The sequence below is a fragment of the Sebastes fasciatus genome, chromosome 15, assembly GCF_043250625.1.
Source record: "Sebastes fasciatus isolate fSebFas1 chromosome 15, fSebFas1.pri, whole genome shotgun sequence".
In the NCBI taxonomy this organism is placed as follows: Eukaryota; Metazoa; Chordata; class Actinopteri; order Perciformes; family Sebastidae; genus Sebastes; species Sebastes fasciatus.
This window is the reverse complement of record NC_133809.1, coordinates 6,137,401-6,164,026: the sequence shown is the minus strand read 5'-3', so window position 1 is coordinate 6,164,026 and position 26,626 is coordinate 6,137,401. Positions and strand designations below refer to the sequence as shown.

The 26,626-nt window shown below is 41.3% G+C and overlaps 1 protein-coding gene across 1 annotated transcript; it reads right to left on the bottom strand.

Moving 5' to 3' along the window:
- Positions 1-163: 163 nt before the first annotated feature.
- On the bottom strand, positions 164-26,404 carry paplna (papilin a, proteoglycan-like sulfated glycoprotein). The gene is made up of 27 exons (XM_074660912.1): positions 26,169-26,404; positions 21,564-21,626; positions 20,408-20,511; positions 17,153-17,213; positions 16,893-16,995; positions 16,606-16,736; positions 14,503-14,626; positions 14,291-14,371; positions 14,012-14,184; positions 13,660-13,783; positions 13,441-13,567; positions 11,558-11,762; positions 11,107-11,283; positions 10,811-10,961; positions 10,635-10,715; positions 9,062-9,257; positions 8,737-8,821; positions 7,899-8,025; positions 7,118-7,664; positions 5,294-5,452; positions 5,076-5,203; positions 4,192-4,240; positions 3,856-4,002; positions 2,848-2,975; positions 2,479-2,587; positions 1,877-2,052; positions 164-916 (listed from the first exon to the last, which is right to left on the bottom strand). The coding sequence occupies exons 2-27, from the start codon at positions 21,618-21,620 to the stop codon at positions 765-767; spliced, it is 3,702 nt and encodes a 1,233-aa protein (XP_074517013.1). The 5' UTR covers positions 21,621-21,626; positions 26,169-26,404; the 3' UTR covers positions 164-764.
- Between the last annotated feature and the right edge of the window lie 222 nt (positions 26,405-26,626).

The window sequence follows — 26,626 nt, the reverse complement described above, 5'->3', positions numbered from 1 at the left end:
CATTTAGGAATGTCATATAATCTAAGAGATATCATTGATTAATTAATCAACAACTAGAAACAAAGAAAAAGTTGCAGCTGAATGAGATTTAATTTGTCGTCTTGACGCCCCCTTGTGGTACAAACTGGAACATCAAGTCACAGTAATTCACACCACCAGGAGGTTTTATCAAAATATTATTTTTATTATCAAATAATTACATAAAAATAAACAGAGAAAATACAACCCTTTATCAGTGAAATGCCAAAAATATTGATTAAAAAAAAAAGCAGTGGTCAACATAGTACAGCAGAGATGGACTCCCCCTTTAAATGACCTGAAGGTAAAATAATCCTCTAGAAAACAGAGAACATGAGCAGTAGGTCCAAAGAGTAAATAACTTATTTTAAAGACGTGGTGGAGAAAGAAAGAAAGTTTGACTTTTGCTTCATCACATTCAAGAAACTTTACAGGTTTACATAGTACGTTTCATTTTAAGGCCCCTTTTTAATGTTTCCATATTCAGTGTTTAATGCAGCAGTGTACAAACAGACTCCCTGATCTCCTGGTTCACAGATTTAACTACATCTACAGTAAACAGTCCCTTTTTCAATGCAGTCTTTAACTGTGATTCTGCCCAACCTGGTCAGAAACGAGTGGTTTGAGTCCTTTTGGCAAAAGTTCAGTGTTGGAAGGTTTTTAAAATGTTTCAAACACTATCCCCCCGTCCCCCGTCCCCTGTCCCCTCTCCCACCCGTCCCACAGTTTTTAAACCCTCTGCAGCTTCAGCCTTGCCGACGCTTCCTCTGTGAATGCCTGGTGCAGCTGGCACAGCAGAAACTGGAGTAGTACGAGTTGGAGCAAAGTCGGGCGTAAACTATCAGCTCGCAGTTGGCAAGCTCGGGCTGGTCCACGCATTCTGGCGGCACATCAACAACTGCAACAGAGTAGAAAGACATTTTAATTTCCTTTTTCTGTGCCTCATATAATCAGTTCAATACACAGAAGATTGTGAGGTGTTCTGTAAAGTAAATTCATCTTGAAATGACCACATCAAACTACACAATTTACACTTTCTTTCTGCTTGTTTGTTCACCTGCATGGCACACATCTGAGGGTTTTTTTATGTTGTATTGTCTGAAAAAGATTTGTTTTGGTTCGCTGCCACCAATCCTCTGCTCCTCTCTTACACATGTTCTGGTGCTGCTTTCTCCAAACAAAAGCACCACTTTAAATCTTGTGTTTACCAGAGAGTTGTGCTCATAAATATCTTGGAAATAATTCATTCAGCATGAAAAAAGCATAAATAATGACTAATTGACTGAAGAAATCTTAGTCGACAAAGACCATACAAGCTGGGTAGCTGATGTGCTTCATTTCATGAAGCTAGAAAAAATCAGACATACTCTACGTGGCGCCATCTCCACATTTGAACGGATTTGGCAGCCCTTCTTTAGACATATTAAGACTTTGCAGCTTCTCCCTGCTCAGCCTATATATTATGCTTTATGACCAAGATAACCCAAAATTTTAATTGTTAATTCAATTTATTTTTTGTTGCTGTTGTTTATCTCTCTATATTTGTATTTATTTATTTAAATTTTTAATGAATAAAATCTTGATTTTGTTTTGGCTTTTTTGCAAATATTTATATATATATATATATAATATTCTTAATTTATTTTTTTTCATTTTTGTAATTTTTTGTCTTAAAATAAGACTAACCAACCATTTCCTCTTTTCTTATAAACCAAAAGCTCAAACTAATTCTTACCTAGATATGGAAAACAAAAAACTAAAACATCTCTTTGTGATTGTTTATCACACTCATGATCATATGACGGCCTCCAGGAGAATCTGTGTCAAACAGTGTTGTAAATGGCTGTCTGTGTCTCACCTTTTTCTGTGTCTTTAGTGATTTTGATTTCAGCCGTGGCGCTCACAGAGTAGATGCCGGTGTAGGCGTTACAGGTGTACGTTCCCTCGTCTGAAGGCTTCACGTTATTCAGGATCAGACTGCCGTCAGACGACATCATGATGTTACGACCGTCTGGACGCACCGGTACACCGTTTCTGGAGTAACACAGGAGACATGAGCTTCAGACATCAACTCAACTGAAGAAAAAAACAACTTCTACCTTTTCAAAGTCATGTTTCTGTATTGTAGAAATAATCTTGTTTTATAAAGCATTGTAGATTTTATTCTTCGTTTGAGCTTCTCCTATCTTGTGTGTTTATAACTAGATTTATGCGTTATGAACTTTGTGATTGTGTAAATGTTTATGAAAACAAATAAAAGTTAAAAAGAAAATTTAACGTCCTGATCTTAAAAAAGTATCTATTATTTTATTTGTGTCACCTTTACAATCGTTAGATGTATAACCAAACTGTGCTGTAAGTGTCATTCCCCGCTGTGCTGATTATTTTTGGGTCCAAAATTAAACATTATATTCATCATCATCACGTGTCACATGATAAATACTTGAGCTTTATTATTACCTGGACCAGCCGATGTTGACGTTGTCTCCTGACACCACGCAGGGCAGCAGAGCTGTGCTGCCTTCAGACACCTGGATGTTATTGGGAGCTGTGGTGATCTTCAGGTCGGCTGGACAATAAAACAGAAAGAAGATCAGATAAAAAGACATCACAGTGATTTCTTTCAACTTAAAAATTCTTAAACCCTCATAAACTCACACTGTATTCTGGATATCAGCTAAACACTGTGTTAATGACACTTAGATATACTGACCTCTGCTGGTGCTTAAGTGAAATGACAACATGACTAGATGCCTGAACAGAGAACTAGTGATCATGGTAACAACTGCAGGTTATGTGTTTAGCTTGATGGCAAATAATCAAACTGACCTTGGACTCGGAGCTGCAGCTGTCTCTGCTCCAGCTGCTGCTGAGTGGAGGCCGTACACGTGTAGACGCCAGAGTCTGCAGACTTCAGAGAGCCGACGGTCAGAGAGCCGTCTGAATGTTTGGTATACCTGCAACACAGCAGAGAGACAAGACGCCTGTTCACACTGCCCACCAGAACATGACCTTTAAAGTTTGGCACAATACGTCTGTTTATACAGTTACGCAGCGCTGAGTGTAAGTTTAGCTTACAGTGGTGGAAGAATTATTCTAGAAAACATAAGGGTACCAACCATGTCGCGAAGGAGGCTAAATTACGTTTCAAACGCTAAATCTTGGCGAGGAAAAACTGTCATGGCAATTTCCGAAGGGGTCCCTTGACCTCTGACCTCCAGATATGTGAATGAAAATGGGTTCTATGGGTACCCACGAGTCTCCCCTTTACAGACATGCCTACTTTATGATAATCACAGTTTAGGGCAAGTCATAGTCAAGTCAGCACACTGACACAGACAGCTGTTGTTGCCTGTTGGGCTGCAGTTTGACATGTTATGAGTTGAGCATATTTTTATGTTGAATGCAGTACCTGTGAGGGTTTCTGGACAATATTTATCAGTGTTTTGAGTTGTTAAATGATTTGCTATAATAAATATGTACATAAAGCAGCCTATTTGCCCACTCACATGTTGATAAGAGTATTAAATACTTGACAAATCTCCCTTTAAGGTACATTTTGAACAGATAAAAAATGTGCGATTAATTTGCGACAATCATGTGATTAATCGTGATTAAATATTTTAATCGACTGACAGCCCTAATTACAACTTAATAGGGCTTAGTGTATTTTGTCGAGCTGTGATGTTGATTGTTGTGATTTGTATTGTGTTGTGACGAGTAAATGCAATTCCAAAATAAATAAAAAAATCCACTTGTTCTTTTCTCTAGACTCGATTCCTTACAATCACAATCAGATATACTGAACATAAATGAATAGCGAAGCGTGATAATCACCTGGAGTCACTGAGGGTCTGTCCGTCTTTAGTCCACTGGATGTTGACAGACTGAAGAGCTGAGGGAGGGACGATCGTGCAGGGCAGTCTGGCAGTTTGTCCGGCTCGCATTTCCAGCAAAGTCGAGCTCAACCGCTCGATGCTGAAGCTGAGAGGAACAGAAAGTCAGTGGATGTGTCACCATTTACAGTTACACACATTTAATATACATTACAGAGGACACTGGAAAGAATATGAGGTTCACTGATTTTGGTGTTTTGTGTTGATAATCTTCAATTTCGCTTCTTTATATTTTATGGAAGAAACAATTAGTGTGAGAAAGAGAGATTGTTCTTACCGAGGACCGTCTCCGGGCAGTGAGGTAGGAAAAGGCTGAGATGATCCCTCTATAGAGACACACACACACACACACACACACACACACACAAACACATTGGATCAATGCTCCTGTCATAATTGACTTACATAATGTCACATCATGCATAAAGACCATCTAACTTTTCAAGGTCAGCTTGTTCTGACGCAACCTCTGACGACCATAGTAACCATTTCATTGTAGTGAGTTTTTTGACACTTGTCCTCATTGTATAAAATAACCTGTGGTGACCTCTAGGATAATCACAGCCTCATGAAACTTTACAGCCACAAACTAGAGACCTAGAGCATTCAGAGGATATATAGGCTTTCCCAGCTAGATTGACAATAAGGGGGTTTCTGAGTAGTTTCCAGAACAGAAGTGCACGCCATCCAATCGCCAAATAATACAATTCTTGCAGAAATCTCTAAATATCGAAAGTTTTTGATACCAAATCACAGCATGGCTTCTTCTATGGTGTTTCTCAAGGTCTTAGTGTCTTAATGTGGTGTTTTGGAGGGATTATTGATCATTTTTATCAATTCTCGAGTTGTGAAAAAATATTAAATTTATTAATTATTAAATTTGTGTAACAAATTGAAAATTGATGCACCAACTTATGAGACATAAGATTAATTCATTGCAGATTTATGACTAGAACAACTTGACACACAGTGCTGAGCTGCATCTGAAATTAATCTTCAGGTGCCCAGCTTTCAGACGATGTACACCGCTTCTATGTGACGTATACTGTTGACCTGCTATCTCCCCCTAAACACCCCTTGTACCCTGCTAAAAGAGACAAAAACAGGTCTATGTGGGTCTCTTAGGGTTAAATACATGGAATAATTTCATCTCTGCTTTACCTGTGACAGACAGGTAAATGTAGCGGTGGTCTCTCTCCTGTTCACGAGTAGCAATGCACAAGAACCAACCAGAGTCCAGCTTAGTGAGAGGACCGACTAACAGGGAGCCGTTGGGCTGCTGGTGATGCCTAGAGAACATATAAATAAAGAGGTAGAGTATAATCACAAACATCACACAGAAAATGAAATATAGTGAATGTGTGTGTGTTTCTACTGACCTGCCAGTAGACAGAGGGATGCCGTCTCTTCTCCACTCCACGATGACAGTGGAGGACGGCGGCGGGCTGACTCTGCAGGGCAGCACGACGGTCTGGCCCACTAAAGCCTCCACGGTGGAGGGGTCGGTCTTATCGATGGTCACTTCTCCCAGGGTCAAACTGAGGAAATAGGAGGAGGATACAAGGATGGAAGGAAGAAAGGAAAGAAAGGAGGAAAAGTAAGATGTAGGGTCAGGAGGAAGTTGGAGGAAGAGAATGAAAGAGTCACTTTATGCTCCACTGTTGGTTCTTTTATTAGCAGTCACCAAAGCAAGCATAAAGAGCGCCCACAACCCGGCTTCAGAAGTTTGTCAGAGAGAAAAGACAGAGAGGAGCTTTGGCACACAAATGGCCCATGCAACATGGAAAGAGACACCAACAAAACAACTGTGCACAAAGGACACTTTCCCCTCCACCAGAATAAACCCACAGTAAGCTCCCAGCAAGACTAATATCCCCCAAAAGATGTAACCAATACACCCAACTACACAGGTGGAGAAAGACCGAGTTTAGTGACAACACAACACCAACGACATGAAGCTTCACAGCAGAACCTTTATTAGTGTGATCTAATGACAACAAGGTGACAACACAAAGCACAAAAGGTGGTGGACACGGTGAGGTAGCGGACACAAATAAGCACAAGACGACGACGATCAACATTAACTCCAGACAGACAGTGAAAAGTCCCAGAAGCATTAAACAGAAGCGCCGTCCATTTTAGGGTCGCTGTGAGGTTGTCGACTTCTCCAGACATTTTGTCGAGGTTAGAGGAAGAAACAAGGTGTTGCAAGCGTGAGAGAGCAAGAGTCTGTGGAGCTAAGAGGTACAGTAGCGTAGCTGTGGTTGTATTTTACAAAGCAAGGGTTCAGATTATATTAGCATCACAACAATGATGTGCGTCTACATACTGGAAAGAGCGTGTTGTATAACATAAAGCACATATATGTATAATATAATGTCTTTAAAGAGTAACTTAACACCAGGCTGTTTCTCTGCCCTCTGGTTGAAAGTTTGGGGTCTGTTGCACGTTATTCTCTTCTCCGTCAAGCCCCGCCCTACTGTGCTGTGATTGGCGGATTATCTGGCGATAGCAATGTGCTTGCTATGCTACATGTTTGTGATAAAATAAACCCTTTCTGGCAGAAAGCCCTGAAAGCAAACTGAACAGTCGAGGCAACAAGTACTAGCCAATCACAGCAGAGTAGGGCGGGACTAGGCGTAACACAGTGATGTCATGATGTACTGACACACCCTGAAGTACACTTCAACATCACTGCAGCAAAATAAGACTTTCAGAGGGGGTTAAGTTACTCTTTAAGCTTGCTAATTTTGTCTTGAAAGCTTGGTAAAGAAGGCAAGATTGACTATTTATCTAGTCTTCATTTTGATTTCTCAAATTGCAGATGCTTCATTAGTAATTTTTGTGTTTAATTCTGGATCTGGTTTGTATAAATTTGTTGTGCATGCAGACAAGGAATATTTGTATACATGACACAATGGTAAATCAATTTAACATCAACTTCATCATCATATTATATAAATTGCGAAATTTCGTTGTACCTGAGTAAATGACAATAAAGATCATTCTGATTCTGATATTTTGGGGGGAAGTGAATGATGCACATGTTTTGTCTGTGGATGATGTTTCCTTCAGCTCACTCTTTGGCCCTGCTCACACTCAGAGCCGGGCTGAGTGGATTCAGTAGGGATAGGAAGGCTGTTAACAGCATTATGAGGCCTGTGGAGGCGGGGCGGGGGCTCCCTGGGTCTTCTGGGTCTTACCTCGCTGCTGGGCCGGTGTGCTGTGCAGCGGTACCGGTGGCAGGCCGGCGAGCGTGCAGCTGGACTCTAGCTCTGTGAGCGTGGTTGGCGGCACTTGTGGACTGTCTGCCGGTGCCGGTGTTGGAGCCTCCCTGGACTGTGAAAATCCTCCCCATGTTATGTGACCCTCCGCCTGTTGATGCCCCAGCGTTGGATCCACCTGCTCCAGAAGAGGTCCTTCCAGAGGTGGAGCCTGCTCCAGATGCAGTCCTTCGAGGGGTGGATCCAGATGTGGAGTCTGCTCCAGGAGAGGTCCTTCCTGGGGTGGATTCTCTTCTAGAAGTCGGCTCTCTGGCGGGAGCGACCGGTGCAGGGCCCTGCTGGCTGGGTGCATGCACCCGGCACGCCGTCTGGCACTCGGCCCGGGTCATGAAGTTGTTGCTGTTGCCGTGGCAACTTCCGTACCAGAAGTGCATACACTTGGAGGTGATGACGTCGTAGTGGTAGCGCGTTATCCAGCTGCTGCAGGAGCCGGCAGCACGAGGCAGGGAGCAGATGGAGCGCTCAACTACGGCAGAGAAACAGAACAGGACGAAGTCACACACATGAAGTCTCCAGGCTGCACTTCAAGGACTAATTACCAGCGTTTCCTGCACTTTCGGCTGTATCACACGATACTCGAGAGATCCACAAGTGAATTAATGTTAATTGATGACCATGAAGCAAACCCTTCTCTTCACAAATAGGAGTTTAAGAACACAATAAAACAGAGATTATTATTGTGATAATCTCAGTCTCTTACTGTAGTTGGGTGGGTTGGGGCAGCCCTCCCCGTTGGGTCCATCTGCAGGCGTGGTGCGGTCATAACAGCACCCAAAGGTGGTGCGACGGCACTGTGGTGCATTCTCAGTGGGAAGAACAGAAGCAGCCTGAGGAAACGTGACAAGACAGATTAGAAGAAAGGTTTTATGGCCTCTTAAGAAGAGTTTGTCAGCAAACATGTGAAATAAAAGCCCCGTTTCCACCAAGAAGTTCCTGGTAATTTTAGTCCCGGGACTACTTTTTACGGGACTAAAAGGTTCCTTCCTTTTTTCTGCATTTCCATAGTGGTCTAAAGACCTGCAAAGATTGGGCAAATTAGTGTGAATAGAGTGTTTGATTGTTATTTTATTCTCATATTTGTGCTTAAGAACATAACCGCCATTCAATAATCAGAAAATTACTTTTTTCTCTCATTTACAGCATCGCTATGCTGTCTGTGTCTCTCTCTTTTACTCTTTGTCTTGCTTTTTAATGAGTCGGGAAGCCGACAGCAGCCTAACTTTACTTTCAACACTATCAAACAAAAAGAAATGCTTTCTCTTTCCCCTAAAATTGTCCTAAATCGATACTAGAGTACTTCCTTGTTTAAGAATGAAGCAGTACACGAGTTGAAGCCGTTGAAGCAGCGGCACAGTGTGTGTGTTTCATCCATCAGAGACGGCCATCCCTTAAAACTCCACCCGAAATTTCCTGTACTTTCAGAAAGTACTACCCCCCCGAACCAGGACCCTTTTTTGCAGGTAAAAAGACCCTGGAATTAATTTAGACCCTGGTGGTAACGGGGCTAAACTGTAAGAATTTAATGTATGTTTGCTTACAGTTGGTGCAGCGGCCGCATACTCCACACAGCCCTCCCTGTTGGGGCCCTGAGCAGCCGTCACTCGGTCTTGGCAGCAGCCGTAACTGAGAACAAGAAGGGAGCAGGTACAAACAATAAAACATTTTGTACTGAACATTTGTGCAAAAATGTACATGACATTTCTAAGAAAACCTTTGGTCACTTAGTGGTGACTACTGTGGTCACGAGTAATGCCAAACAACCTCTGGTTAGAGAGCCGTAAAAGTGACACCCAGACAAAGGCTCTAAAACAGACTCCTTATATAAGCTAAACCACAGTGAAATGACAGGTTGGAGCTGGATACCTTGTCTGGATGCAGTGTGGCTGGACAGGAGTGGGAGCTGGGACATGTGGGCAGCCCAGGTTCTGGGGGCCCCCGGCTGAAGTGCGTCCGTCTGGGCAGCAGCCATAATAGGACTGGCTGCAGTGGAGCGCTGGGGCGGAGTTGTGAGGGTCATGGACTGTGTTCGTCTGGGTCCGATCCGTCTCGGGCCTGCGGGCTGCGATGAAGCCAAGCGAGAAGCAAATTAACATATACACAAGACTACACATAGCAATAGAGCAGTTCACTCATCGCTTTAGAAAAGTACAATAGAGTCTAAGCTATTGTGCTCGGGGACCACACAGTGAGTCCTCACAGGAACACAAAAGCACGCAAAAAGGAAAAGAACTGCTACAAAAAAACACATATAATTAACCAAAAAAACATTGGTTTTTGGAAAGATAACGCAGGGAACAGTGGATAATGAACTGGGGACAAGAAGTTCCAGCCATCAGATTAAACAATCTCACAGGAAATGAACACACACAGGACCTCAAACTTGAAATTCCTGACCACGGGGACGGTGGCCAGAACATGCCAAAAACACCACAGCCAAGCACTTGCACACTTCGGTGCTTCGGAAATATTTTAATCAGGCCAACAATGCCCACGGACCCCTGAAAACATGTCAATCAGGCCTGGATAATTAGTGCTGGGACAAGGAGGAGGGGGCTGACGGGCACAAAGTGACAGGAGTTATGTCAGCAGAGAGGACGGGCTGCAGGGGAACGGAGGGGAAGCAATTATTAGGATGCAATCACACCTACAGTTGGAAATAGAAAAGCTTTGTTTTTTATAAAAGTTGCAGTTAGAAATATCTTGTTAGCAAACAGATTGTGGTCTGAAATGCTTAGTATTTTGTTTCCAGAGAGTGAGTGGTATAACTGTCATTACAGCAATATTGCTGATGAGTTAAAGGGACTGTATGTACGTTTTTAGAGGTATAAACGTTTTTTAATAGTTTTTTATTGCCGATGTGTGAACAGGTTGTAACCTTACCTTAAACATAAGACCTTCAGCAACTTTCTTGGTTTCCTCTATCAGCCTGTAGGCGGCTTTTAATGTGAAGAATGTGGGCTGTTTTTTCCAGGAAAATCCAATGGATGTGACGTCATGCGCGCTCTCTTCAGCTCCGCTTACAGGGCTAACAGTGTGCAACCATAGCTAATGTTCGGTAAGAAATGGAGTCCACTAACACCAACAAACGACCAGCCACCACCACAACTCAAAAAACAAAGTTATATCTAGTAAAGCCCGTCTTGCAAAACAGGAATGTGACCGACGTTGGGGCAAAAATAGGATCAATATCGGCCGGGCCTTCGATTCATGGAGGGAGCTTCGTTCGTGGACAGGCAAGCTAACATTACTGCCAAGCATGTGAAATGTATAGTGATATTTTGGTTTTAGCTGTCAGTCACGTTCAGTCTCATGTGTTGCCTCACCGTTTTTAACTGATGCTTGCTCACGTCTACATAGTGCGAGCAGAAAGCAATTTCTGATTCTTACATAGAGCCGCTTTAAAGAGAAACAGATCAGACTTGAGAAAGAGTCCAACCTGTTGCGTGGTCTGGCACGTAGGGCTGGAAAGCAGTCTGTGTGTTGTCGTGTCCTCGTGAGTCCTGGACGCTGGGAACCACTGCACAAAACAATGAGAGCTCAGTATACGGTGTGTTGTATGTTGCAGGAACAAGAGGTCTTATTTAGGAGCTCATGTTGCATGTATGTACTCACCCTGTGGGCTGTAGCAGGACTGGGTGTTGCAGCGCTCCACGGTGGCGGGTTTGGGGTTGGCGTTGCATTGTCTCACAGGGTACAGGTTCCTCTCTTGGTCCGAGCAGATCACCTGACGATCTCGTGAGCCGGAGCCACAGCTCTTAGAGCACTGAAGGGAAACCGAGAGAGATTAGAACCAATGAAAACTGTCTAACTGAAAAGACAGAATTGTTGACATTCCCTTCAGCTCCAATAAGTGCACAGAAGTGTCCCCGTATTGTTGTGTTTGCTGTTCCCTGTCCCGCTGAGCTCACCAGTCCCCAGTCTCCAACGTGCCAGCTGATCTGTCTCAGGCAGGCCGCCATCTCGCAGGGTCGGACGGCAGTCGGGCGGAGCAGAGCGCTGCAGGATGTTTCCTCCAGCAACATTCCTCCTGAACCAACACAGGTGACATCTCTGGTCTGCTCACCTGATCCACAGGTCACTGAGCACTGCAAAAACACAACAGCACAGATTCTATAACGCAGATTACTCTTGGATGTTGAGGCCTTAAAGTCATATTGTTTGATTAAATAAAGTTATTTTGCAGCACACTGGATATTTTTCACTCCAGTTGGATACAATAGTTAATCTAGCTAAGTGAAATATGCCAATAAATGTAGCATTGTTGTGTTAAATACAAATGCAGCTCATTAATCTTAGAATCTGTTTTTTGGCCGAAGTTGTTTTGTTGCAGTTTCACCGTCAGTCTGGTGCTTCACTCACCGCGCTCCATCTCGCCACTCGATACTCTGCACACTTCTGCATGTTGCAGGTCTGCAGAGCGGGCGGTGCCTCGGAGTAGGTGGCGCAAGTGGCATCCTCCACCACGCGGGGGCCCGCGGCATCATGGGAGATGCACTGCACGCTGCGCACCTGAGAGCCTCCGCCGCAGGACACCGAGCAGGTGTTCCACTCTCCGGTTTGCCAGCTAGGGAAGCCCAACCGTGAGGGAGAGGAGGGACAGGAAACACAAGTCAGGAGGGGTAGTAATGTAGTGCAGAGAAAATGAAGAGTTTCATTCCAAAAAGTACTGCGTCCATAGCAACGGTCTGTTATACATAGCAACGGTCTGCTATAAAGAAATAACAGACCGTAGAACGCTGTGATTGATCAATCAGAATCAAGTATTCAACAGAGCTGTGTCATAATAACCTTTAATAACCATTCTTTAGTTCAGATATATATCTGTATTTTGGAATGAAACCCTTCAAATTAAATGCAAGCGTATAAGAGGATGTATCGTTCTACCGAAGCTACTAAAAAACCTGCTAAACTGCCAGACATGATGATGTTACAAACAACACGTCTTTTTGGAGACTGTAGTGTTAAAGAAAATCCAGAAACCAGCCACCAGCAGCTGAAGGACAGAAAGTATTCTTCACCTCCTGGTTAGTTTGAAGAGACACTGATTACTAGAAGCATTAAAGACTGGAAATCAGAAACTACGACCAGCAAGCTCACCAACTTCAGCACACACATACAGCTCAGTGACTCAGTGAACATGAACTGTTTCTGGTTCATATCTTTCAATTGAGGGATAAAGAGGGAGCAGTTAAGAGCTTCTTAAACATCTCAGGTTTCTGAGCAGCAGCAGCATCAAAGACAAGAAGCAGGAAATACCAGAGAGTCACGGACTGTTTACTACCACACCCACTGCTGCTGTGTCCCATTCAGATCAGTACACAACACCCCCCCGCATGACGACCTTTAAACCTTTAGTGAACACCTCACAACACACCCGCTACACTAACGCACAGGGACAGATAGTTTTACAGTTTGCTAAAGCAATCAGGCAGCAGCCCGGCTCAGGGATCGGCTACGGGGGGCCACAGGGTGGGAGGTTAAAGGAGGAGGAAGGAGGAGGAGGTCTTTGATGGAAATCTGGCATCAAATCACCGCTCGGCCTCCCCGGAGAGAGACGTTAATTGTGTCCAAGACAAATGGGGATCATTACAAGGTTGAAAGGAGATCTCTGAGCTGGACAGTTGCCTTCGTTCTCACCCCACATGGAGGAACAAAGCTTTGCGCTAAACACAGATGCTATAGAGTCAAACACATCTGAAGGGGGAGAGCGTGTGACCGACATTTTAATCAACATTTATTACTCACTTCTGAATTATTTTTTGGCACTTAGATAAATATTTTTCATTATCCAAGTGTCAATATGAAGTATAGGATGGATATTAATTAAGAGAATTACTAAAAAACGACTGTGCATGCATTGATTTTGATCTCCCCCTGTGTTTGTAGTCAACTAAAACCTCTAAAGAGTCTCTAAAACTCTAACACTACGACTAAAACTCTAACACTACGACTACAGAGCCTGGGTTACCTGAACACATAGGCTCTGGGTCTTTGTGAGGATCTCCACAACTGTGGTGGATACAGGTACGCCATCCTTTCAGACAGTCATAACACACCAACAACAGTCAAAAAGCTGCTCTCACGGTTATTATTTTGCACTTCTATGAGCTCAAACAATGACAACAAAGAGCTCATATTCACTCCATTCACTTACAATGGAGCCAAAATGAACTCAGGATGCTGTCGACCTCAGAAATTTCTGTCAAAGTCTACTGAAAAGTCACATTTTGACTGTAATTTACCTGCGGGTCTGTGGGCATGCATGGGGGTTGCATGTACGGTTGGTCTGTGGCCTGGGCAGAGATGAGCAGAGGTAGTCGGGGTAGGCCTCGTTATCAATGGTGCAGAAGACCAGACGAGACTGGTAGCCTAATGAAGGAGGAGAAAGAGAGCTGACTTGTTTTATTTTCCGTTAAACGCGTACTCGTCTGCATTCAGGCGTGTTTTTCTGAGACTCTGACCTGATCCACACTCTCTGCTGCAGGAAGACCAGGATCCAAAGCTCCAGTAGTAGCCTTGTCTGGAGCGTCCATTGGGAAGATAAAACTCATACTCCACTCCTTGGTTTGGCTCCTGGCTGATCAGCTGAGACGAGAGGGGTGGATACACAGATTAATCTCCATTTACAAAGATTGAGATCATTCACTCAAATGTTTTGCTAGTCCGTCCAAGAATTAAATCCAAAAGCCAGATTCCTGTAACCTGACCCGCCATGAAGAGGAAGAAGCCGTCATTGGAAAATGTTTGGAAAAGGGCAGGCCCTTTCAAAACAACAGAAAGACAAAAGCTCTCTCAGAATATGTTCAATGTTACCTCAACAACGAGGGGCTCGGTGGTGGGGCCGCGGCCGATGATGGTCTCAGGGACGTTGTTGCCCTCAGCTCCTCGCTGGTAGTACAGCATCGTTCCAGCAATGGGTGTCGCCCTGGAGAACTCAATTACCCAGTGGCCATTGAGGTAGTACTCACCACGCAGGTTCTTGATAGCTGGACGTGCACAGATGTTGTTACAGTCATTGTATGAACAGAATACAGAATTACGTAAAAGCTGTAGACTTTTTCTTCTGATCCTTTAATAAAAACACAAACTCACCAAGGTAGTTGCGTGTGGCCACGGTTTCTCTGATGCTGATGGTGGTGGCGCCAACGGGGATGATGAACATCTGGTTGTAGCCTGAGAAGAAGAGAAGACATAACTTCTTTCACACATACAAACTACAAACACCTCAGTGACAGGGAATTAATTTTCTGGTGTGACAGATGTGCTGATTGAAAACATGTGGTAGTTAAAAACGTGCAGCGTACCGGTTGGCAGGTCGCGCACAGAGAAGCTGTTCTTGACTTGGTTGCAGGACTGTCCGTTCCCCCCACACTGCAGGCAGGGGTCCTCCTGCTGAAGAGACTCCAACGTGTTGTCACAGCCCAGACGCTGAGGAGGAAAGAATAGGGAAACATTTCATAAGCAAAAGAAGCTGAAAAATAAATATAAAAATTAAATTCAATTAAATTCAATCAAGTAAGGTGTGGCAAGTGCTGTGTGCATGAATATATTGAATTACAGTATCAGCCGTCGAATGTAGTCTCTTGCCAGTGTATTGATAGTGGTCTTTAAAAAACGCTGTTCCCTTTTAGGTATTGTAATGATAAAATACACACATAGTGTTCTTCTTACGTAAGAGGTGGCCGAGCAAAAAAATATCAACAAAAAAACTAAATTTGCACATAAAAATGTGCTACATCAGTTTTACTATATAAACCCACAAAAAGGCAAAAGTCCAATCATAGAATATCTGTTTCAGCAGCCAAACCAAACCAATACAAGACCTGGTTTAACGAGGTTTTAAGAGACGGCTAGATCTGCAGGAACACAATGTTTCTGTGAAAGTAGCAATCATAAAACCACGTAACAAAAACTCTGGAGCTGCGGGTTAAATAAGTGAAGGTTAGAAAGTAAAGGAACAATAAGGTTAAAAAATAAGACATGAGAACAGAGCTGCTCCCCACAGAGGAGGTGATAAAGACATGACCTCAGAGGTTAAATAGAGGAGGTGTTGCATGAGGAAAAGGTTGCTGTGATAATTACATGAGAGCAGAACAAGTGTTTGATATTACCACATAGTGAAGCTAATCTCTTATCCTGCTGCTCAGCTCCTCTGAATGTGTCCACTCTGATTAATGAAGTGATGCTGTAAACTATCTGAACCCCTGACATGTTTTACTCCTGTGACTTTGATTTCCTAACGAAAAATGACCAGGTCATTAGATCAAATCTGCAACACTGATGAGGATATTGGTTGCATTTCTTTTTTAAATAAAGCTCTACAGTCATGCAATCATTGAACTGCTTCACCCCAGCGTTTGGTAAATGTTGTGGTACATAGAGTTTTATCTGAGAAACCAGCTACAGGGCCGAGGGCAGGGTCCGACACAGAGCAGAACATGTGTAATTTAAGTTCTGTCACATAGACCTAATGATTAATAACAATACATATAAAGAAATGAAAAAGAAAACATTGCTGATCAAGGGTCATTAAATATCGATGCACATTTACATCGTTGTTATTTTGCTCCTTTAGCCACAGACAGGTTGATCTCAATGTCACTCAAGCTATTAGACATTATCTATTAGACCGGATCAAGCGAAAGGTAAGAAAAAGGTTTTATTTCTCTGTAGGGTCCTTTCCATAATGTTGTCCGACACTTATTATAACAATCTAAGCCTGTCAGTAGCAAAAACAAGTACTTTTAGTGAATGTAACATTATATCGACGCTGCTCACTTGCCCTCGCAGCTCGTTTAGCGGCTGCCGGTTACAGCGTTCTCCCTCAATACTGGAGCAATTTCAGAAACTGTTGTCCCTATTAATCACTTAGACACAAATAACATGGGAAAATAGGTTGAAAAGTATCAAAGGTACCCTCTTTATCGGGATACATTTACACCTGGCATTAATACGCGTTCATGCTTTTTCGATTCTATGACCACCTCCAGATGTGGTCTTTCCTTATACATTAAGTTAACATGCATTTTATTATCCAGCCAGATACAGATCACATGTTAATCTCAGCTGGAAATGCGGAATCGTCATGGATTCCCCTGAGGGCCGGTGCTGAGGAGACGTCAACAGGGGCATGTTGGGACTAAAGACATGTAGATCTCTTTCAAGGTGTCAAATTTGACCTTATAACACACTTATGTTGTTCAATGAGTGTTAAGCACAAAATGCCCCTCTGGCTAACTCAAGTGCTTTGCTGCTGTAATCTCTTGAAACTAATATCTCAAGAATCAAGAAGTACAGTAGAAGAAGAAGAATATAGAAGTGTGTTGATGTTGTTTCCCAGATTATCACCTTAACAGAGTCGATTTTTTACATGTCATCTAAGCTTGTGTGTTTTCTGAGCAGCCTACCTTGCAGACTCCCTCCACACAAACATCCCTCCGTCCAGGGTGGCAGGGCGTACCATCGACCACAGAGCTGCGGTGACGGTAGAAAAAGTTTTCTCCTCTTGGCATGCAGTTCAGCTCACAGGGGTTCTCCGCTGTCAGAGGCACACGAGGTTCATTTTAGAATAAAGATAATTTCGCAATTATGTTACACACCTCAGTATATGCATGTTTATATATATCTGAGCAGGTTTTTGAAGCCCTATATGCTCTTGCAAATCCCAAAATACTACTTTTACTTTGCTCCTTACCGCCATAATAGGGGAGCCACTTGTAGAGTTTCCCCTGGAAGTCGGTCCCGTCAAAGTTGGAGCACTGCTCTTCACGGAAATCCTTGGATCCCTCGGGACAGTCCTGAGTGGAATAATGGGAGACAGCAGAGACGTCAAAGGACAATTAACACAGATACTTAGACAGATATAATATATCTTGTGTATTTCATAAAAGGAAGACACACAATATTAGCAAGTGATACATGAAAGCTGAATTTGTTTCAGATGTGTTTGTTTACCTGGATGTTGCAGGTGCGGTAAGACTTGTCTGGTCCCACACAGTTGTGTCCTCCATCAGACCTGTATGTAGAAAATGAAGCATCAATATATGAGACGCTATTGGAAGATGTTTTTATATGTAGTTTTTATTATTCCTGATGCTTAACGTGAAGTGGAGACAGATTTTTCCACATTATTGTATTAAAACACAGCGTAGAAGCTCTCTCGAAGCTTAACCGAGAAGAAAAGTAATCTGAGATGTCTTATCAGCTTTGTCCTTGTGAAGCTACAAGAGCTAATTGTCTGAGTCAAATAAGCCTGATAGGATACATTAATCCACTCAGTTTTAAAGGAGTCATCCAGAGACTTAGTAATGCAGGTTGAATAAAGTTGGGGGACCTGTTAGGGAAACATTAAAAAGAGGATGGACAAAAGTGAAGAAGCAATATCCTGACTTTTAGTCTCTATTATAGGTAAAGATCTAAAAATGCTGCATCCTACATTTCCCATAATGCACCAGGATAGTATCTTTCATTAGAAATCCTTTCTGCCTCCTAAACCCCGCACCTCAAGTTTGTAACTAAGTTTTATAAATTTTAAGTCTCAAGCAGGCGGCTACCTCCGGGTCTGAGAAGTGAAGCCAATGCTAGAAGTGCCTTAAACTGTCATTCTCTCTAATATCCAGCAGGGGGCGACTCCTCTGGTTGCAAAAAGAAGTCTGATTGTATAGAAGTCTATGAGAAATGAGCCTACTTCTCACTTGATTTATTACCTCAGTAAACATTGTAAACATGAGTTTATGGTCTCAATAACTAGTTTCAAGTCTTCTTCAATACAGCATGATGTTCATTTAGTAAATTATGGTCCCATTTAGAGTTAAATAGACCATAAAGCAGGGGAGGCTTTAGGGCGTGGCTACCTCGTGATTGACAGGTCGCTACCACGGTGTTGTCTGGTCTGGGAGTTGTTTTTAGTCGTTGAACTTTAACTCTTTCACAGTGTGTTTCCAGTTCATGTTAATTATAGCCTTTTTGGTTGCCTGAAAATGTTTTATTCAGCATTCGGTTGTTCTTAGCTCCACCCTCTCGTGTCACTTCTGGTTGCAAAAAACCAAGATGGCGACGGCCAAAATGCCAAACTCGAGATTTCAAATCGGCAGTCCACAAACTAATGGTAACGTCACGGTGACTACAGTACATCCACTTATATACCGTCTATGGTCTCAAGTTTTCCAACTTTGGAAAGCTCCTCCGGAGCCACAGAACAACTGTTTTCACGTGCTGACTCGTACTCGCCTTATCGGTGCTGTGAAATTCCCCTTTTGCATCTTTTCTGGCTAAACTTTCCTTAAAACTTTATGGGTCATCATTATGACACAGTTAATGACTAGGTGAAGCTGCAGCGTACGTATACAAATACAGCTCAAACTGTCTAAATAACATGTTTCAGCTCTCACGTTAAGAGGCATTCCTCTTTAATCTGCCCGTAATAAAAAACAAGTGCTCAGTAACATGAGAAGCTCAACATCGTCGCTGTTGAACCCAAAACTTGCGCACACATCGCTGAACCGTGAGGCAGCAGACTGTTTCGACACCCTCCCTTACCGCCATGCTGATAACTCATGATTAAGTCACTTCTAAAAGTACCTGCCCTGAAGCGTTAAAAACAAGACACGCTCCTGTCAGCACGCCAAAACTGAAACTAAAACATGTCCAAACACTCAGTGACAACATCCAGACTTCAACTTTTCACCTGGGAGTGGAAAATAAACATTTGGAGCATCAAACGGTGCTTTGAATTTAATATGATACGCAGCAGAAAAGCAATATTATTGATCTCAGAACATAAAATAGATTATAGCCGATGAGGTCAGGTAGTTTTATGCTAAAATGAATGCAGAGCAAAATGGGAGTTCCTGTAAAGCAGCAGTCTAATCATAGTATTTAAAGGTGTGATTCTGGCAGACAAGATATGACAGAGTTCATCCAGGTAGCGGTGGGCAGGACTTCTTCCCTGGTATTCGTCATTCAGCTACAGAGAGGAAACCGACTCACTGACTGACTCACTGACTGACTGACTGCATGGACATGTTGGAAACCAGGCGGATCAATGGAAAAACGTCACCAATTCTACATGAATTTGTCAGGACAAGAGTACATTTTACTTCAGTTTACCTTCCCATTAATGCAGCAAAATATCAAACAAGGACACACTCTCAAACGTGTCATATTTCAGATGTCTATGAGTTGTTAGCAGCTCCAGAAAAGAAGGAATTCCCCTTTAAACTTCTCACATTGTTTCATTTATATAACAGTTTGAGGCCCTAAGAGGTAAAAACAAAATCACAAAAAGAAAGTCCCTAAAATGAACTTGTTTTTTAAATCTTTCCAGCTCCATCAATCATCTCTTGACTCAGATTTAACAACTGGACTGACCTAAGTAGTTAAAACTAGCAGCTACAACAGTAAAAAGCTGCTTACACATTGATTCACCAGTCATCATAATCTAATAGTGTCATACATATTAATTATTCAGTCACATCGGACATTTTTCTGCAGAACGAGTACTTTTACTTTGGAATCTTTTAGTAGATTTTGCTCTTACTACTTTCCTACTTTTACAGGACGGTGAATGACTTGAACACGCCACTTATCACCTCATAAATACGGATCTCTTTATGGGTTACGTGAGGCAACACGCCGGCTGGATTCCAGCAACAGGAGCTATGAACAGAACATTTACAATGTCACCTGGCAACAACACTCCTCACTCTGTCCTGTTCAGTCAGATGTTACAAACCAACCTATACATGGTCAGAAAAAAACACATTTAAAGTAATTATCCTTTTCAAAAACCAACACACGTGCAGCAAAGTGAACTGATTGTGTGTGTTCATTTTTAAAGCACATCTGAAGTCTTGTCAGCCAAAAAAGGGCAGATTGAAATGTGCACTTTCCATCCGATCCTCTTCAGCAGCCAACACCCAGGAAAGAGAAGTCCTTTTAATGTTAAAGGGCCCCTCCCTGCAGCCTGCTTTGGATGTAAGACAAGCCCACGTCCTCCTGACTTCAAGGCATTCTTTCACAATCAAGATACAGTCTGTGCCCTTGAACCTCACAATTAGCTTCATTCACACAGGGAAAGAAAACCTGAGTGTGTATTCAGGGCCTCACAATGAGCTGAGATTGTCAAAGAGAGGCAGACTGTGTTGAAACAGGCTTGTTTATGTACATGTAGGTGCACTAAAGACAGATAGATAGAGGCAGGAGACGTACCTGAGGGTGTTGCAGCGTCTGGTTCTCATGGTCACTCCGCTGCCACAGCTCCGGCTGCATTCGCCGTAAGGACCCCACGCGTCCCATTGATCCCCACTAGGCACCTGCACACAACACACCAGTTTATACTCTCATCACAATGTAAAAAACAACCACATTAACATGAGTTATAATGTCTTTGCTTTCAAACTAAATCTCATTGAGTTCATTCTCAGAAACAGAAAAGTCAAGAATGAACTTGAAATCATTAAATTATTATCTTAACATCTACAATCCCGTGACAACTGGGCAAACTATACTATACATATTATACTAGTATATTAAATATATATTTATTTTCTGTGGTGATCACACAGAACGTTTAGAGCAAAATAAATATCTGTCTTAATGTCAAAAATAAAGAAACAAAAGAGGTTTTGGTAGCATTCGGCTTATCTGAAACATCACAAAGAAATCACACATATATATATGAATATTATATATATATATAACTATATAACTGTATATATATATATATACAGTTATGCCCTTTTTGAAATACAGTAAGTAAGTCTTGGGGTAGCGTTATTAGATTTTGTACAACAACATGAAATATAAAACGGAGGCAAAAAAATTAAATGTACAAAAATATTTCAGCCAAAATGTCTCTTATACACTACTTGCTATTACACTTATCATTATGTTGGGTACACAATACATAATGTTGGATTTAGTTACATCAAGTAGGAATTACACTTTTATATTTTATAATTGACTATTCTTCAGATTATTTTCTAGATGAATTAATTGTTTTATAAAACATCAGAAAACAATGAATTCCTTAGAGGCCAAGATGACATCATTAAATGTCTTGTTTCATTCACCAAAGAGTTCAAAACTTAAAGATATTCAGTTCATAATAAAATTAAGAAAAAGGAAAAGCAGCAAATCCTCTCAATTTTGGGGCATTTTTGCTGGAAAAATAACTTAAACGATTAATCAATTATCAAAATAGTAACTATTTGACTCGACTAATCGTTCAAGCTCTACATTAAACTTGAAATAGTGTATATTCTGCTGATTTAAGTTTCCAAAAACAGATGGATATCTCAGGTTTTGGCTTATTTGTTTATTATTAGTGTGAATTAATTTTCTGTTTTATCCAGTGGGAGTTTACCGTGAGCGCTGGAGCCAAGAACAGCTGAAGGATTACCAGAGGCAGGAGCATCTTCATTGTTCCCTGGAAAAGAAAAAAAGAAGAAGAGGAGAAGAGATCCAGAGTTAGTCACTGTGACTAATAGAGGATTTAACACGTTGAGCAACAAGCCAGGGCAACTAGAGTGAGACTCAAGCCAACATACACAACAGGATCTATGAGGGCAGAAACAGACTGGATCTTCTTCTCATCTGATCCAACAACAGCAAACACAAAACAATAAAAAAACAACGTATCCGCCTCAGTTTTGGCTGACAGTCGGTACACATCAGTTTTGTTGCCCTGCAGCGTTTCCTGAGACATTGCCAAGTATATAAATCAGTTATATATAAATCAGAGAGTGTAGTAATGATTTCGTTTAAGCAGATCATCAAACTGAACATTGATGCAACGGCATGTTCTGTGGTTTGGTTTGCAGCCACCGACCACAGCACATAATCAACAGCTGCATCTGTGGCTCTAGATAGTGATGTTTATGTCTGATGCAAACCTAGAGGGTTACGAGGGGGGAATATATATGTTTTGATGATTTGTTTTTTCAATCCACAGAGGAGAAAGTAATCTAGAGCTGGAAACGATCAGTCAATTAGTTGATCAACAGATAATCAGCATTCATTCATCATCAATTATTATTATTTTTTCCTTTTATCAGCACTTTTTTAAGCAAAAATGCCTAAATATTTACTGCCCTGTGTTTCCTAAAATTCTAATATATGTTGGTTTTCTTAGTCTTGGAGAAATATTATTTTTTTATGATTTATTGTGACATTTTTCACTATTTTCTGACATTTTATGGACTAAATGATTAACTCTTGAACCCAAGCGTTACCCATTTCATAAACGAAAGAAAACAAAATACTAATTACGCAAAAAAAGAAATATATTAAAAAAGAAAATAGTTCAACTAAACAAATAACTAGCAAAAGAAAACACTATCAAAAATATCTAAATAAAGTAAACATCTACAACAACAAATCAAACAATACTACTGATAATTAACAACTAAATACAAATACAACAAATAAATAGCTCCTACAATACTTACACATTTTGTTCAGCAAGACAATCTTCACAGATGAACACCACTTTTATGATTTTTGAAGTAAAAAACTAACGTTACGTCACCACCATTAACTTAAAGGCGGACTAGTGTTCAGCGTGATGACGTTTAGTAGTTTCATTCAGCCACTTGTTAGCAATACATAAATGCTTCAAAATTCCCAAGTGCGGTATTTATTGATGTATTTTATATTGTAGAACAAAATGTTAAAGTCTCTTAAGCTTGTGTTAACCACAGACCTTATTTCAGGCATCTAACTAAAAACCCATTAAAAAAACACTTTGACTGGCAATCAGAAGTGCGAAAACTCATTTCCAGGTTGACTCATTCCTGCACCGCTCTAACGTCCTAATGACATTATATTATCATCAATCTTTTTAAAACCACACCTCAGTAAGGAAAAGGCTTTTAGAGAGATCTCGAACAGTTTAAACTGCAGCCTTATAATTTCCCTCCGCTGTCTCATCATTTAATTACTTAACTGAGCTAAAAGTGTCTCCGTTGTTGTATGTGGAAAAGCTGTTTGTTTGTTTTTTCCAGAGCAAACGGAGGGTTTCTTGCCCCCCTGAGAGAGACAGAGAGAAGGGGGTCGCCTGGAGCTGCCAGACCACCTCTGACCTCGTCTGCCATGACGACCAGATGCCCCGGCAGTGAGGACAGTTTTACCCCACAGCCAACAGGCAAGAAGTCAGAGGGATGGTTATGTCAGAGAGGAGAGGAGAGGAGACAGGCAGTCAGCATGTCTGATCTGCCTCAAACACAAACACTCACTGAAACAAACGCCCAGAATTGAGCAACTTCATGGTGTCATCGTCCCTGAGGTGGTACTGTAATCTTCTGTCTGGGCCAACAGCATTCATTTACATCTCAATAACTCCGTACAGATAACATAACTGCCCTAATCATTATTTCCATTACTATTTAAGCTGTTGGCTGTTATTTAAACATTAATAAATTCATCGTTTAGTCCATAAAATACCATAAAATTGTGATAAATGCAAATACAGGTTCCCAGAGCCCAAGATGACGTCTTCAAATTGCTAGTTTTGTCCGGCCAAAACCAAAAGATATTAAATATACTATGTCTGCCCCGTCTTAGTTGATTAGTCGACTAATCGGTCATTTTGGTCTTAGTCGCCTAAGATTTCTTTAGTCAATTAGTCGTTTTTTATGCTTTTTTCATGCTGAATGACTCATTTCCAAGAAACTTCTGAGCACATTTCTGGTAAACACAAGATTTAAAGAGGTGCTTTTGTGTTGAGAAACTCAGTTTTACAGATCTATCGATTAAATCAACTAATCGATTAGTCGACAAAATCTCGTGAGTGTTAGTCAACTAAGAATTTCTTTGGTCGAGGACGGCAAATCCTTCGATTTGAGGAACTGGAACTGGTGAATGTTTGATATTTTTGCTTGATAAATAACTTTAAATGATCAAGTGAAAGCCAAAATTGTTCTTTTTATGTCTATCAACAAATCAATTAATTGACTGATCTGATTGAATATGGCCTTTAAAGGTACAGTGTGTGTGATTTGGCGTCATCTAGTGGTGTGACTGCAGATTGCAACCAGCTGAGTACCCCTCCGCTCACTCCTCCCTTTCCAAGACTGCGGTAACATGAGCAGCCGAGTGCCAAACCGTAGTAACGCCGTTCACCTCGCTCAGAGACCATCCTTACCATAATAACACTACTACAGGAGCAACAGAAGTCAGACGGCGGCTGGCGGTACCACGGTTTCGCACTCTGCGGCTCACGTTATTGCAGTTTCACAAGCGGGTCGGAGAACTACGGTGGCCTTCTGGTAACGTAAAAACGTGAAAGTCCCTCTCTAGAGCCAGTGTTCGGTTTGTCCGTTCTGGGCTACTGTAGAAACATGGCGGAGCAATATGGCGGACTCTGTGAAGAGGACCCACTCCCTCTGTAGATATGAAGGGCTCATTCTAAGCTAACGAAAACACAACGATTCTTAGTTTCAGGTGATTATAGACTGATGAAAACATAGTTATGAATATTATATTCCATTTTCTGCTAATAGATCCTCTGAAATGTTACACTGGTCCTTTAAGAAGACACTAAAAAACTACTGAACACATACTGTAGACATGTTAAAGTCAACATATACTTTGAACACATTAAAGAAAGTCATGCAAACCCAATCAAAGCCAAACCAGCAAATGTTTGGCTTTTTGTTGCCAGATAAATGACTTGCATTAATACCTATCACCTATAAAAATTCATCCACCCTCTCAGGAAAAATGACGTTCTTCATTCTGAGTACAATCAATCGTTAAATAAAATCCTTTGTGAGATTACTGCAACCTTCACATTTTATTGTACCAACTCATAAAAGCCTTTCGCCTCAGGCTACACAAGCTTTTATGCAACCAAATTAACGATTATGTGTCAGTCAGTGCCGGGCAAGCAGTGTCTTGTGTTCTGTTTACTGGCACCTGGTCAGTTTAGAAAATCATCAATGGGTCCTGAATGAAAAAAAAACTATTATATTTATGATATTACAGTCTTCTAGGAATAATATCCCAGGTTATCTCACATTATGTCCCATTAATGTTTACTTTTTGTTGTCATATTCATTTCTTTACACTATTACTTCTGTTATTTATCATAAAGAAAATGAAAGTGTGAACTATGATTCAGTCAATATATGAAACAAACTTTCTTATTACACCTTTCTCCCTGACTATAAAACTGGTTTTCCATCTCCTCTAATGGATATTTCTGTCTTCCAAATTGGAAAAAAAATAAACATTTAAAGGAAATGTGACATAAGAAGAAACCTTCATGTACACTGTTAAGAACTGGCAGCAGGGTTGCCTTTATGTTACTGTCAAATTAACATTATTATACTGTAGCTGAAATTTACAGCTTTGTACTGTTAATGAAAAATACAGTTTGAACAGGTTTTTTTAATTAATTTTACAGTATTTTACAGTTAATTTACTGTTTAAAAATAAATTATATAGCTGTTTTTCACCTTTCTTTTACATTATCTTACTGATTTGTTTTAATGCACTATTTAGTATTTTTTACATACATTTTAATAAACATTATTTGTTGCCTAGATAAATAGACTTAGCAGGTTACAGACATAGGAATAGTCACACTAAATACAATTAAAGGCACTTGTTAGGAAAAAGGCTATAATAGACTTGTTGACACTTTTCCCAAAATGTCTGTCTATAGCTGAGTACAGAATGAAACCATAACAACATGTGAGTGAAGAACAATAAAGCTAATCACTGATTTTACAATCATGTACAATGTACAAGCCTCACATGTGCAGATCAGGTCCCAGAATTAAAAAAAAATACTGCATGAAACTGTTACTGATGATACTTTAGACAGTTGATCAGCAGTAAAGTGCTGCTTTTTAAGAATGCATTATAGATAAAGCACCGTTTTTTTTAGCAATAACAGGTTAATACTGTTGAAATCCTGCTGTAAATTAACAGCAGTTGTTTACAGTGTCGTCATGAGGCTACTCACCGTGTTTAGTGTCTTTAAATGCGGTGTATTGGAGTCCTAAACCGCCGGTGGATCCTTGCAGAGGACCGTGCAGGTTCAGCAGCAGCAGCAGACTGACAGCTGGTTTCTCTCTGAGAGCTTTGACTTCGTCTGGAAAGTTCTGCAACGTCCTGGATATAAGAGGAGGGTTATCTGGCTGCAACCCTTTTGTCTCTCACTCTGTCTCTCTCTCTGTCTGTCTGTCTGTCTTGCGTCCAACAGGAAACCAACCAGAAGAAGAAGAAGAAGAGAAAGTCCTCTCAGTTGAACCTCCTCCTCTGCGTCATCAGCGCGCTTTTTTATCCAGCAGCTCCTCCTGACAGGAGAGGCACAGTCTGTAATTTCAAGACTGTAAAAATAACAGTTAATCAAGGTCCCCATAAGCATATCCTCCATTTGGTTTATTCCCACTCCCACTGCTATATGTCATTATAAAGTCC

Excerpts from the sequence above, each read along its gene's own strand:
- paplna (XM_074660912.1), bottom strand. The coding sequence starts at position 21,620 with ATGAAGATGCTCCTGCCTCTGGTAATCCTTCAGCTGTTCTTGGCTCCA. Across the intron at positions 5,204-5,293 it reads ATCCCTCTGTCTACTGGCAG|GCATCACCAGCAGCCCAACG; the intron begins GTCAGTAGAAAC and ends TATGTTCTCTAG. Across the intron at positions 4,241-5,075 it reads CATTTACCTGTCTGTCACAG|AGGGATCATCTCAGCCTTTT; the intron begins GTAAAGCAGAGA and ends GTGTCTCTATAG.